This window comes from Sinocyclocheilus grahami, unplaced genomic scaffold (assembly GCF_001515645.1).
Source record: "Sinocyclocheilus grahami isolate Dianchi unplaced genomic scaffold, SAMN03320097.WGS_v1.1 scaffold233.1, whole genome shotgun sequence".
NCBI classification, from domain to species: domain Eukaryota; kingdom Metazoa; phylum Chordata; class Actinopteri; order Cypriniformes; family Cyprinidae; genus Sinocyclocheilus; species Sinocyclocheilus grahami.
The window spans coordinates 3,528,240-3,540,308 of NW_015505412.1; the positions used below are offsets into that span (position 1 = coordinate 3,528,240).

The 12,069-nt window shown below is 35.2% G+C and overlaps 2 protein-coding genes across 4 annotated transcripts in view; both read right to left on the reverse strand.

The window, feature by feature from the left end:
* Positions 1-3,980, reverse strand: part of exoc3l2b (exocyst complex component 3-like 2b) — a 40,929-nt gene extending 36,949 nt beyond the window's left edge. For both annotated transcript variants that reach the window (XM_016288657.1, XM_016288659.1), the window contains exon 1: positions 3,793-3,980. The gene's annotated coding sequence lies outside the window, so the exon portion shown is untranslated. The remainder of the gene's footprint in view (positions 1-3,792) is intronic.
* Positions 3,981-5,317: 1,337 nt separating this feature from the next.
* The window catches only part of LOC107597604 (protein phosphatase 1 regulatory subunit 14A-like), a 13,469-nt gene continuing 6,717 nt past the window's right edge, over positions 5,318-12,069 (reverse strand). The window contains exons 2-4 of one of the 2 annotated variants that reach the window (XM_016288752.1): positions 7,531-7,611; positions 7,138-7,170; positions 5,318-6,590 (exon numbers count right to left, since the gene is read on the reverse strand). In XM_016288752.1, coding sequence (XP_016144238.1) covers positions 6,456-6,590; positions 7,138-7,170; positions 7,531-7,611 — 249 coding nt within the window. In that variant the 3' untranslated portion in view covers positions 5,318-6,455. The remainder of the gene's footprint in view (positions 6,591-7,137; positions 7,171-7,530; positions 7,612-12,069) is intronic. The other variant, XM_016288753.1, reaches the window with a different exon arrangement.

Sequence of the window (12,069 nt, forward strand, 5' to 3'; positions counted from 1 at the left end):
CTCGATTAACATTTTTATATTTCCCAAAACAATCAGGCAGCACACGTGCCAAGAAGAAGTCAGACAATGTGTATAGTTTTGTCTGAATAAAGAAATGGCTCTGGCGTGCATCATGGAGGGCACATTGCAACTGAACAAGGCCTGAATAAAAGAAACTAAGCATGTTGGAGGAGTGTGAGCTTCTCCAAACACTTGTTTTCTTAAGCATCTTGGCAGCCCATATAAGTATTATGAAATCTGTTTCCTTCAACAATATGATGAACAGTACAGAATAGCTTATTCGCTGATGCATAAACAAAGGATTGCCATGTCACGCCTCCAATGAATCTCAGGGACATTCGTAGAGGTCAAAAACTTCGCATGGCTATTTAACTCGTATTTCTTTTTCAAAAACAAGAGCTTTTTGACCAGTTGGGCTGCTTAAATGGGGGGAATTGATTTACATACTGTACATTCAGGCTTCAAAAAGGTCAAGCATCTTTCTTCTTCTTTTTTTTTTTTTGCTTTTGCAGCTACTCACTTATCTTCTGGATGCACTTTCTCATGTCCACCTTGACCTCCCTGCTAATCAATTATAAGTGTAGAGGTCAAAAACTTCGCATGGCTATTTAACTCGTATTTCTTTTTCAAAAACAAGAGCGTTGACCAGTTGGGCTGCTTAAATGGGGGGAATTGATTTACATACTGTACATTCAGGCTTCAAAAAGGTCAAGCATCTTTCTTCTTCTTTTTTTTTTTTTGCTTTTGCAGCTACTCACTTATCTTCTGGATGCACTTTCTCATGTCCACCTTGACCTCCCTGCTAATCAATTATAAGTGCATGCTATATTTTTCAGTTGAAACCGAACAAGGACATCACATACTTGTTCCTGTTGATTATCAGGGGGCAAAACGCACATCAGGAAACCACAATTGGCGCCACATCTAAGACGAGAACTAAATAAAGAAGCACTGTATAAAGAGAAGCTGCAAACTGGGGTGAATTCTTGGCTTGGGGAGCAGGAAATAACACCACATAACATTAACTTTGTCATTGTTGTGTGTTTGTTGGTGCATCCTTTGCTCCTGTTCTGCCTACTATGTTCACCTTGGCGATGTTTCAAATATTTCTCAACAGCCCATGTTTTATTTGATGTGCTTTAGCAATATTTTGTGTTTTTCAGATTTATTTTTGTAAAATGTTTGTTTGACCAAACATTATGATCCCTTTGTGAGGGATCCTCTTTCTAAAATCTAATATCACATGTTTATATATCATTTATAAAGACCCATATATACTGGTAAAAATACAATTAATATAAATATGTGTAAAATATTTTATTTCTATTATTTATTATATTATTTATCTCTTATTATTTTATATTTATTTATTTAAAAAGTATCAGATTATAAAGTATTTATTTATTTATAAAATATAATTTATAATGGCCCATATATACCGGTAAAAATACAATTATTATAAATATTTATAAAGTATTATGTGTAAAATATTTTCTTTTTATTATTTATTCTATCATATATCTGTTATTATTTTATATCTATATTATTTATTTCTTTAATATAAAATTGTATATTTTATTATAATAATTAAATAATGTGTTATAATAATTACATTGTGTACATTTTTGCCCATCATTAAGTGTACAGTTATTTATTTAGTAATTTATTTAAATTGAATACTTTTACATTACAAAAATTTAAATAATTTTAAATTATAATAATTATAAGTAGTGTTAAAAACTGATTTTAATTGCATAGTTCACAATATTTTCAAAGCTGCAAAACTTGTATATTTAAATGACACATACATATTTATTTATTTCAATAATTATAAATAGTGAAAAATATTATAATTATATCATTTACATTATTTTAAAATGTGTTTAAATAAAGACACTACAACTGTTTTTAAAAGGGGCTCAAATGTCTGTTCATTGCTGAATGTAAAGTCCTACTGTGATTACAGTACAACACACTATTCTTGGTTTCTCTCCCAAAGTAGTGTGCTCACAGTCACATCCCTGTTTGTCACCACTATTGTGCAACTTCTTGCTGGCACCTTAGTGAAGGGTCAGCGGGTATGGTCCAATCAGAGCCTGCCTGCATCCTGCAATGGTGCTCCATATGGACCACAGGAAAAGCCCTCTGCATCTGTGCTGAGAGAAGTGCTCTATATCATACCACTAGAACAGCAGCCCTGACCACAGCAAGCAATCAGCCGCAGCCTTACTGATACGCTCCAGTGTGGTGGATGCCAGCAGAGGAAAAGGGGTTATTCTTTATGGGGCCCATTTTAGCTGGTAGCATCCTGATTCTGTTTCGCTGTAGTGTGGGCATCTGCAAGCGGGAATGGACTGGATGGACGTCACAAGTGTAACCTTTTACATTGAGCGGGTCACGTTAAAGCTAATTTAAGAGGTTTGTGGGGGAAGATATCAGTCAGCATTTGAGGAAAGATTGATTATGGCATGGCTTTGTCTCTCCCAGGGTTTTATGGTTGTCATGTTATTGCTGTACATGTATTCTATCGTCAGCAATATCTGTTTACTCTTGGCACAGGTGTTGTTTTCACTCACTTGAACATGCTCCGAAAAAAAGTACAAAAGCTGTCGCTGGGGCATTAATTATCCTTTCAAAAAGTCAATCTTGATGGTACACATTAGTTGTACATGTTATACACATGTTATATATAAGCACTTTGTGAAATGGACAGCTTTTGTTTTTCTTCTCTCAACTTATATTACATTTTTTTAATCTGGTTTTGTTATATAATGAATGTTAAATAAAAATATTATGACAGTATGATGTTCTGTGTTGTGTTGTGTTTTTATCATTTTAATTAAGATGATGTAATTTAAATAATTTTGGTTATATTACATAATATTACCTGGAAGTTTGCTGATGCCCCCTAGTGGGCCCGGCCCCCAAGTGAGAACCACTGTTCTATGGCATATTCATTTGTGAACTGGCAGAAACTAGTCAAATAAGGCAGATGTCTTTGTGGAAACAAACAAACACACAAATCCTCAAAAGAGAACAAAACTACACAAGGTCAAAGAATATATAAGCCAGACTAAACTAAAAAACAATTCACTTATTATTCAAATAAATTCATACTTCTTTTGTTGTTTATTTAAGAAAAACAAAAACACGGCTTTCCGTGTCATTTAAATGCAAATTAATTTTGCACATTGTTAGGCCTATGCAATTCAAGGTAACATGAAAACATTTTGACAGTTTGATTTTGGGGATTTGTGTTGTTGTTGTTGTTGTTTAACATTTTTAGTATCAGTTAGGTCCCCACTTGATGTTCAAAGCCAAATCTGAAGTGAAACTAGTTGAAACCCAGCTGATTACAAAGACCTCTATCTTTGATTTCTGTCCACTGTTTTGAGACGAGATGTCCAGAGAAAGTGATTTCATAAGAATCAGTACCCGACACATGTGAACATCATAACATAGACGATGCTAAATAAATCAAGATGTACTTAGTCATATTCCACAATCATAAAGATCAAAACCGCTTTCCAGTTTTGTATATACAAGAAGTGTACAAAAAGTATGAAGACGGAAGTATACTTGGCATATTATTGGCACCGAGACCTACACAACATCCACTCAGCTCACCGCAACATCAGAATAACCTTCTGCACCCAAGAGAAACAGCAGAACCCCATGACATTTAAACTACTGTTATTAAAGTACAAACCCTGCCTCCACTTGTCATTTCAGCAATTTTGACCCTATGAAAAGTCAGAAAGCCCTGTCAAACCAGAAAAATGTTCTTCTTACCTTGTTTGACAGTGAAGCGATGGTAAATCCCTAGAAGACTCAGAGCAGGGACATCCCAGTGTCCCAGAGGTTCTGTATCTGTGTATGTGTTTGTGTGTTAGTTTGTCAGACAGTGACTGTAAGTGTCCAACTCAGAGAGTAACTAACTATACATGTGCTGCCGTCCAACTGAAAGTGCGTCCGAAGCCCGGGGCTACCTATGGTCACTTCCTGAGTTGTTTTGGAGTGCAAAAGATGATGCTTTTTCCTCAGGAAGCCGGCCATCCCCTTTCCTTTCCACCAGCTCCGAGCTTCCCCCACCACCTCTTGGGCCTCTGGGATCATGGGCACTATGGCTCCATTGATTACTCTGGGAGGCGTGGATGCAGTACAGTAGTTTTCTGTTAATTTCTTTATTGACTTGCATGGATATGTGTACTTTTGACCAACATGATTGGTCATCATTGGTGTGTGGTGTGAGGGAAGTGGATCTGAGTGTGTAGGAGTCCACTGTCCTGCTTGGCTTTTGTCTGGAGAGTGTTTGTTGATGCTAAACGTCCTAACACATCTGAAGGTGTTTATGGGTTGAAAAAAGCAGGGCAGACTTGCCGGGTTGCTGTGCCCGGGTCAATGAGTGCACCTGCACCGTCTCTGCGTGGGGTAGTTTGTTTGTTTTCTTACTGCAAGACTCGGCATTGTATTAGACCCACGGATCTATAGAGGCTTTGATCAGCACTGTGGTAATCAGTGCTATTCATGTTGTTTACATCATAGGAACAAGCATGACTTTGCTGCTTGAAAGAATTTGCACTGCTCTATCTGAAAAGCAATGTTTCTTTTGGTTTCTTTTATCCCTTTGTTGACAGGCCTCACCGTCGACATGGTATGGTTCTGATATAGCATGTGTTTACAAAATGTTAACTTTGTACAGAGTTTAAAACTGCCATTCATGTGTTTCCATCTTTCAACAAGCAATACTGCTGATTGATTGGCTGACTAGTTGTTTATGAAAGCTGAATAAGAGCTGCAACTGAATGCCAATGTCCGTGAATGAAACTATTACAGTGAAAATATTAAATGATAAAACATCTTCTGTGCTGATTTTTAATAGTAAATGGTTTGTAAGTCAAGTGAAACACATTTATGTTATACATTAACATATACAATAGCTTGTGTAACCAAAATATCATAAAACAGATCCTTGTTATGCACAGATGCATTACTGCCCTCTGCTGTCTTTTTCAGAAGGTGAGAAGATTTTTTTACAGGATAGCTCAACATCTTTTGTTAGATAGATATATCCATAATTTATCCTGAAATTTCTTAATTTATCGTAAAGAAAAAAACACAAACTCGTAAATCTGTCATTATTTAAATTTGATTATGGGTGTAAAAGTAAAAGGTAGAAAATCAAAATCAAATACAAGCACAAAACTATTTACATTTATGCATAATAAGTACTTTAGTAAACATAATAATAATAATTAACAGAAGACATACAGTAGATTTATAATTATTTTATTTCACAAAGATATAACGGGTTGTATACAGCATTCTTTATTTCTGTGTTCTTTAGCTGGAGTGTTTTTGTTTCATTTAAAATGAAAGGATACCAAAAGATAAATAGCCCATTATTTTTTTTTTGCTCAGTTTCACATCATTATGTATACAAGATAAAACAAACAAGGAAAATAAGCAAGGAAAAAAAAAAGCTTGGCAAAAGAAAATTCTGCCACTCTGCCACTGTACAAACAAACATACTGGTGAATTATACAAACTAAATACAGAGCTAGACGAGGAAAACTCAAGAATTAATTCAAAATGTGGAGTCTTCTTCAAACATACAATACATTTGACCAGCTTGAGTAGTTCATATAGTAGCAGCAAACATATTAACAATACCTTATTATTTTGTCACAAATCAGCCTTCATTTCTACTGGGAAAAAGCTTAAGCTGTCAGTTTTAATTTAATGAAGCATATTAAATTCAGCACTGATATACTTTTCCTGAAAAATTATTTAATCCTGCAAAATCCAACCACATACATAAACAACACAACAGGGAATTACTGTAACTGATTTGAAATCGAAAAAGCACCTTGCAAAAATCTTTGGTCCATTTGTGGAAAAACTCGTTGGTTCAGCAAAATTAAAAAAAAAATCAAATTTCATGAGAAAAATCCTTTACATGGGTCAGTCTTTCAAAGGAAAAACTCTTTAAAATGGCTGTTATGCACTGAACATATTGTTTTCTCAGGTGACCTAAACATTCACTAAATTAACTTTTTATTAAAGCCAAATAAGTTTTTTTTATATTACCAAATAAACCTGACTATATTGGGCTATACCAATGAAAGCAATTTTAAGGGATCAGGTAGAAATAATTATTTAAATAAACAAATACACGTTCATTATGTGAAATCACTTCTACAGTAACAAACCATTACAGACAAATTTATAATTGTTTAAAATTAAAAAATTATAAAGACAACTTGTCATAGGTCCATGCAGTGGTTAGTCACTCAAGATTTTTACATAAATATGTTTATAGGGTTTTTCTTTCTTTTTTCTTTTTCTTTTTTGTTACTTGACAAATTAAAGACAGCAACATGTGCTGCTGATGCGTTGATATGAAGCGTTTTTAATACAGGAGACTGAAGAGATGTAGATGTTTGAGCAGGTGCTCAATTTCTCTCAGTGTCAGGAGAGCCCTGGCAATCAGGGAAGATGTGAAGCTGGGGATGTTCAATCCCATTGTTGTGAAGATCTTCTTGTTTCTGCAAACCATGAAGTTTATTCACCAATTCTGTGATGAAGACCTGATGAAGACATGGAGAAAAGCACACCATCAGAGAAGAATCTTTAAAGACATGATGAAATATGTCAGTAGTATCTTGAAAACAACGCAACTTATAAAAATAAGACCTGAATCGCTTTTAAAAGTATCGACATGTCAATATAAACTTCTCCAATTTTGTCAACAGAGGGCAGCAAAGGACGATGCAATGGTTGTAGCCCAGCTCTAGAGGTGTTAGCTGGTTAGCATGTCTCATTTAGCTCCTACTGGTGGTTGTTGTAACTACACCCTCTGGCTATAGAAAGCATTGAGTAAAAATATTTTATTTTTCTGGGTATTATCCCATAACCAAAACATGTTTTGACAAAGAATTTTGTCTATTCATTAACACTCACTATTTCCTGCATTGTGACAGTGAGTCATTTTTATGTCTACAATAAACTTAAACACTTGCAGGGGGTTATTTCGTTAAAGATAAAACACTAAAGCTATGTGTGGAAATTGGGTGATAGAATTATAACATATGATTAGCAGAAGGGAGGAAGAGAAAAGGGAGGTAGGGGACATACTTCTGTGTTGTTTCCACAGGTATGAAGAATGTCCTACAATAAACAGAAATAGAGAGATTTAATAAAGAGCATGACACAGATCATGTCCCTGCTGAAAAATTTATTTTTAATGATTGGATGGTTAATGTTGGTTTGATTCTGTTCTTGCAACCAAAGAGATCTTGCTAGTTAAAGGAATAGCTCTGTAAATATATTAATTTTTTTCTAAAACCCTATGGGTTTCGATCTTATGTGGAAAACAAAAGAAGAAATTTAAGAAGAAGAAGAAATTGCTCATAAAAGTAGTCCATATTATTCATATTTCAGGGGGAACTGTTCCTTTAAACTAATTAAATAAACCACATACTGGTGACCAGTAGGTTTTCCTCATCAGTAGTTTCAGAAAGCAGATACCTTAAGCTTCTGCGTCCTTTCTTCATCACTTTGTAGATCTAGTAGCTCGTCAATGTTCACTTCTTCTGGCATATCCTCTTCCTGTGAGGAGAGAAACAGTCACATTTAAAGGGGTCATATGATGAGATTTCAATTTTTCCTTTCTCTTTGGGGTGTTACAAGCTCTTGGTGCATAAAGAAGATCTGTAAAGTTGCAAAGACTAAAGTCTCAAATCCAAAGAGATATTCTTTATAAAAGTTGAGTCAACCACGCCTACCTAAAACGGCTCGTTCTAACACGCCCCCACATGTCTACGTCACGATGTGGGAAGATTTGCATAACGCCGCCCAAATGTTCACGTAAAGAAAGAAGGCGTAACTTTTATTCTCGCTATAGTATTGTTGTTGCCGCTGCCGCCATGTCTGCACACCTTCATGAAAAATGATAGGCTGAATGAAAATCTTCTGTCACTCTGACAGTAGATGGCACATTTGGAAATCAAGAAAACTCCTTACACAAACATACAGTAAATTTATGTTCAGTAAAGTTACTCTGGTACACAAAGCAGTGTGCAACTTTTTTTTGCTTCTGACACCCACTTGTCATGGAAAAGAAAAGAAATAAAAAAGTATTTATAAGAGAGCCATTTCTGAGAGCACTGGCAAATTACAGAGCAATTTCAAATCTTCCGTTTATGTCTAACATTTTTGAAAAAGTTGTGACTGCTCAGTTGTGCTTTTTCCTGCAAAAATTATATCCATTTCAGTCAGGTTTTAGTCCTCATCATATCACAGAAACCCCACTCATTAAAATTACAAATGACTTGCTTCTTGCATCAGACCAAGTCTGCATCTCATTGCTAGTTTTACTTGATCTTAGTGCAGCATTCAACAATATAGATCATGATATACTCATAGATCGAATACAAAACTATACAGGTATTCAGGGACAGGCTTTAAGCTGGTTTAGATCCTACCTGTCTGACCATTACCACTTTTTTTAAAATGGGGAATCATCTCAGTTAATGCCAGTAAAGTATGAAGTGCCGCAAGTATCTGTCTTAGGCCCTCTGTTTTTTGCTGGCCCTTTGTTAATATTATTAGAAAATAGTAGAAAGATTAGTTTAAATTGTTATGCTGATGATACTCAACTATATATTTCAACAAGACCAAATTAAATTTCTAAATTGTCTAATAGAGTTTATTAAAGATATAAAAGATTGGATGACCAATACATTTCTTCAATTAATTTTGATTAAGACAGTCTTTTCGCATTTGGCTCCTAAACTCTGGAACAGCCTTGCTGATATTGTTCGGGGCTCAGATACACTCTCTCTGTTTAAATGTAGAGTAAAGACACATTTCTTAAGCCAAACATTTACATAATTCATCTAATAACCTATACTCCAGTTATATCTAATCAAATGTATATTATCATTCCTGGCTTGAAATGTTATGAACAGCAGCTATGCTAATTATTCTCTATCTGCTTTTCTGTTTCTGCCACAAGATGGGAATCCCTTGAACCGATATACAAAACTACCACATTGTCCTTACATTACTAAACACAACATATAATCATTGTTGTTAATCATGTTCACCATCTGTTTGGATGCATGTCATTAACTAACTGCATGAATTAAAGAACTGTACATCTCTGCCATATGGATATCACTTTGACATAGTCACCACTGATAAATTGCTCTTAACTGCAATGTAGAAACATTATTTTTCTGTGAAGCTGCATTGCAACGATGTGTATCATGAAACACATTATACAAATAAACATGAATTGAAAGAAATGTGAACTGAATTTCGAGATTCTGCTATTCACTGTCAATTACCAAAATAGTTTGTTAGTGAGCGCCACTAAGTTGAAATTGTATGTAACAGCAGCATCTCCGCATGTGACAAAAACACACATCTTAATGGCTGGCCAGTGTTTTTCGCAGTGCGTTTGAAAAGAGAGAACACTTTTTCAACATTCTCCATAATTAATAATTATATTTTAGAATACATTTTTGTAATTAATTAATTAATTTATTTATTTATTTGCACCGACAGCATCCAAATGTCTGTGTTGATCTGAACAGATACTGTGCTAACAGCCGCTCATGCAAATTAAGGCACAGTCATATTTTTGTGAAATTTTGCAGACACTGTCCATTGTCAATAGTTTCGCAATGCACGAAGCACCATTTACTCAGAGGTCACTTGAAACCCAGCAGCTTTATATTGGTAAACACTGTGAATTTGCATGTTAAAAATTCAAATTTAAACCAGCTGTGAAATTTGTATGGGAACATTTGTGGGTAATATCCCTTATGTGAAATTCCAGAATGCTGAAGACTAGAAATGCAAGCTCATGTGAAGAAGTTTTGCATTAGGCTGCTTTCCAAAATTCAAGTTTGAATGTGTGTCTAACAGAAGATCAATACGTCAAGTGACCTCTTAGCAGAATTAAAAGAACACCAACTTTAAAGCTACAGGTTTGCAGCATTGCAGGAAGGTGAAGTAGAGCGTATATTTTTTAATTTAGTATTTATTATTGATTATATGCTGATTTTTTATTTATTTTTTTAAAGACACTACAGAGTATGATGTCATATCACAACCATTTCAAGAAGTTTAGCATGCTCAAAGTCTAGTGTAACCAACACTTAATTCACTCATGGTATTGCACCATACAAAGCTAAATGTGACACTTAAAATGCATATAGCAGTGAATTTCTGCACCAAATATTTGTCTAGGTGTGAAAAGACCTTTACGTTTAAACCTTACTTTTCATGCAGTGCATATATCCTAAATCCGACAGGCATCATTTACACTTTTATTTCAAATATTTAGTTCTGGATCTTTATCTGCTCATTATTGGTTAAAAAAAAAAAACCTTACGAAAAAGTATGCTAAAATCTGACTACATCATTAATGCATTAACTATTAGTGTGAACAGAGCATTTACAATTAGACTTAATCCAGGACTTAATAAAAGAAACTCACAACTGTTACATGCTCTTGTAAACAGAACAGTTGCATTAGATATGCACATTCAGATGTATTCTCACTTGACTGCCCACCACATAAATCAATGAATCCCCTGCTAAGCTGTCTCTAAATGTTAGAAGTCATACTAAATGAGAACAGTGATGAAATCAGATGGTGCCATAGCATGCAGGTCCACACAGCATTATAGAGCTCGAATCAAAGTATTATCTCCTGCTCCATTCAGCAGCTGTCAATCTACCAGACAGCTGTCACTCAGCACTAATCTTGTTACGGGACGAATGAGACGTGCGGATCCATCTGCAAGGCTTTATTAAAGGGTGTGGTCATGAAACAGGCATGGGTCATACAATGGCAAACAGGTATATTAAGGGCAAAACAGAAGAGTAATCCAAAACGGGCATGGTCGATCAGCGGCTAACAATATCCAGAGGGCTTGACACGAGGGGTATCCAATAACACGAGCTAGAGTCCAGGGGAGGTGCAAACACAGTCCAAAACAGCAGGCAAAGGGTTAATCCAAGAGAAACAGGCAATAATCAGGTAACACGAGAAAGCAGGCAAGACCAGACTATGACTAAACAATGAAAACTAGAAATGGCTCCGTAGAGTAGCTATCACTAGGTGAGTGATATGCGCTAAACAATACTCAGCAGTGTGAAAGGGATCTGAGTGAGTGTTAAATAGTGAATGTGTGATTGGTTACAGCTGTGTGCAATCAGTGCTGTGTGTAATCAGTGCAATGGATGATGGGATATGTAGTCCAGGATGACATGCAACAGTTTGTGTAGTGCAAGAGTCAATGTAATGGAAGGGTGACCTCTGGTGGTGAGTGAAAGAAGTTCATAGACCGGATTTGTGACAAATCTATAGTGTGGGAATTAACAAGTCCCACCCTTCCCTTTTATTCAAACCACCTCAAATACACTTCCAGATAAAGCAGACTACTTATTTACTATACTAAGTGTCTGCATTGATTTTAAAATTGTAACTGCAGTGGAAAAATAATTTCCAATAGGAAATGGAATCCGTGTATCATTCGATCATTCGTTTTTTTATTTCATATTGAAAGTAGAAAAATGAGAAAACAGATCCTTTTTCGTGTTTTTGTTTTTTTCCCAAAAAACGAGAAATCAGCTTAAATTTTTCGTTTTTCGTTCTTGGGTGGAAAAATGAATAAACAGCCATTCGATCATTCGTTTTTTTATTTTATATTGAAAGTAGAAAAATTAGAAAACAGATCCTTTTTCGTGTTTTTGTTTTTTTCCCAAAAAAACGAGAAATCAGCTTAAATTTTCGTTTTTCGTTCTTGGGTGGAAAAATGAATAAACAGCTTGAATATTCGATTTCTACACTTGGGCGGGAATTAAACGTCCCTTTCTGCTGATTGGTCAGCCGAAGATCAAACCCTTCCGTCATCAGTTCTTCTGCAGTATCACACAGCAGAATAATAGTCCTCAGCTGCTGCAGTTGTACGGATTAATAACCCATTTTATTGCAACTACATTTCATATTTTTCTCATCAAACAGACTAATGAATAGCTCGACACAACTCG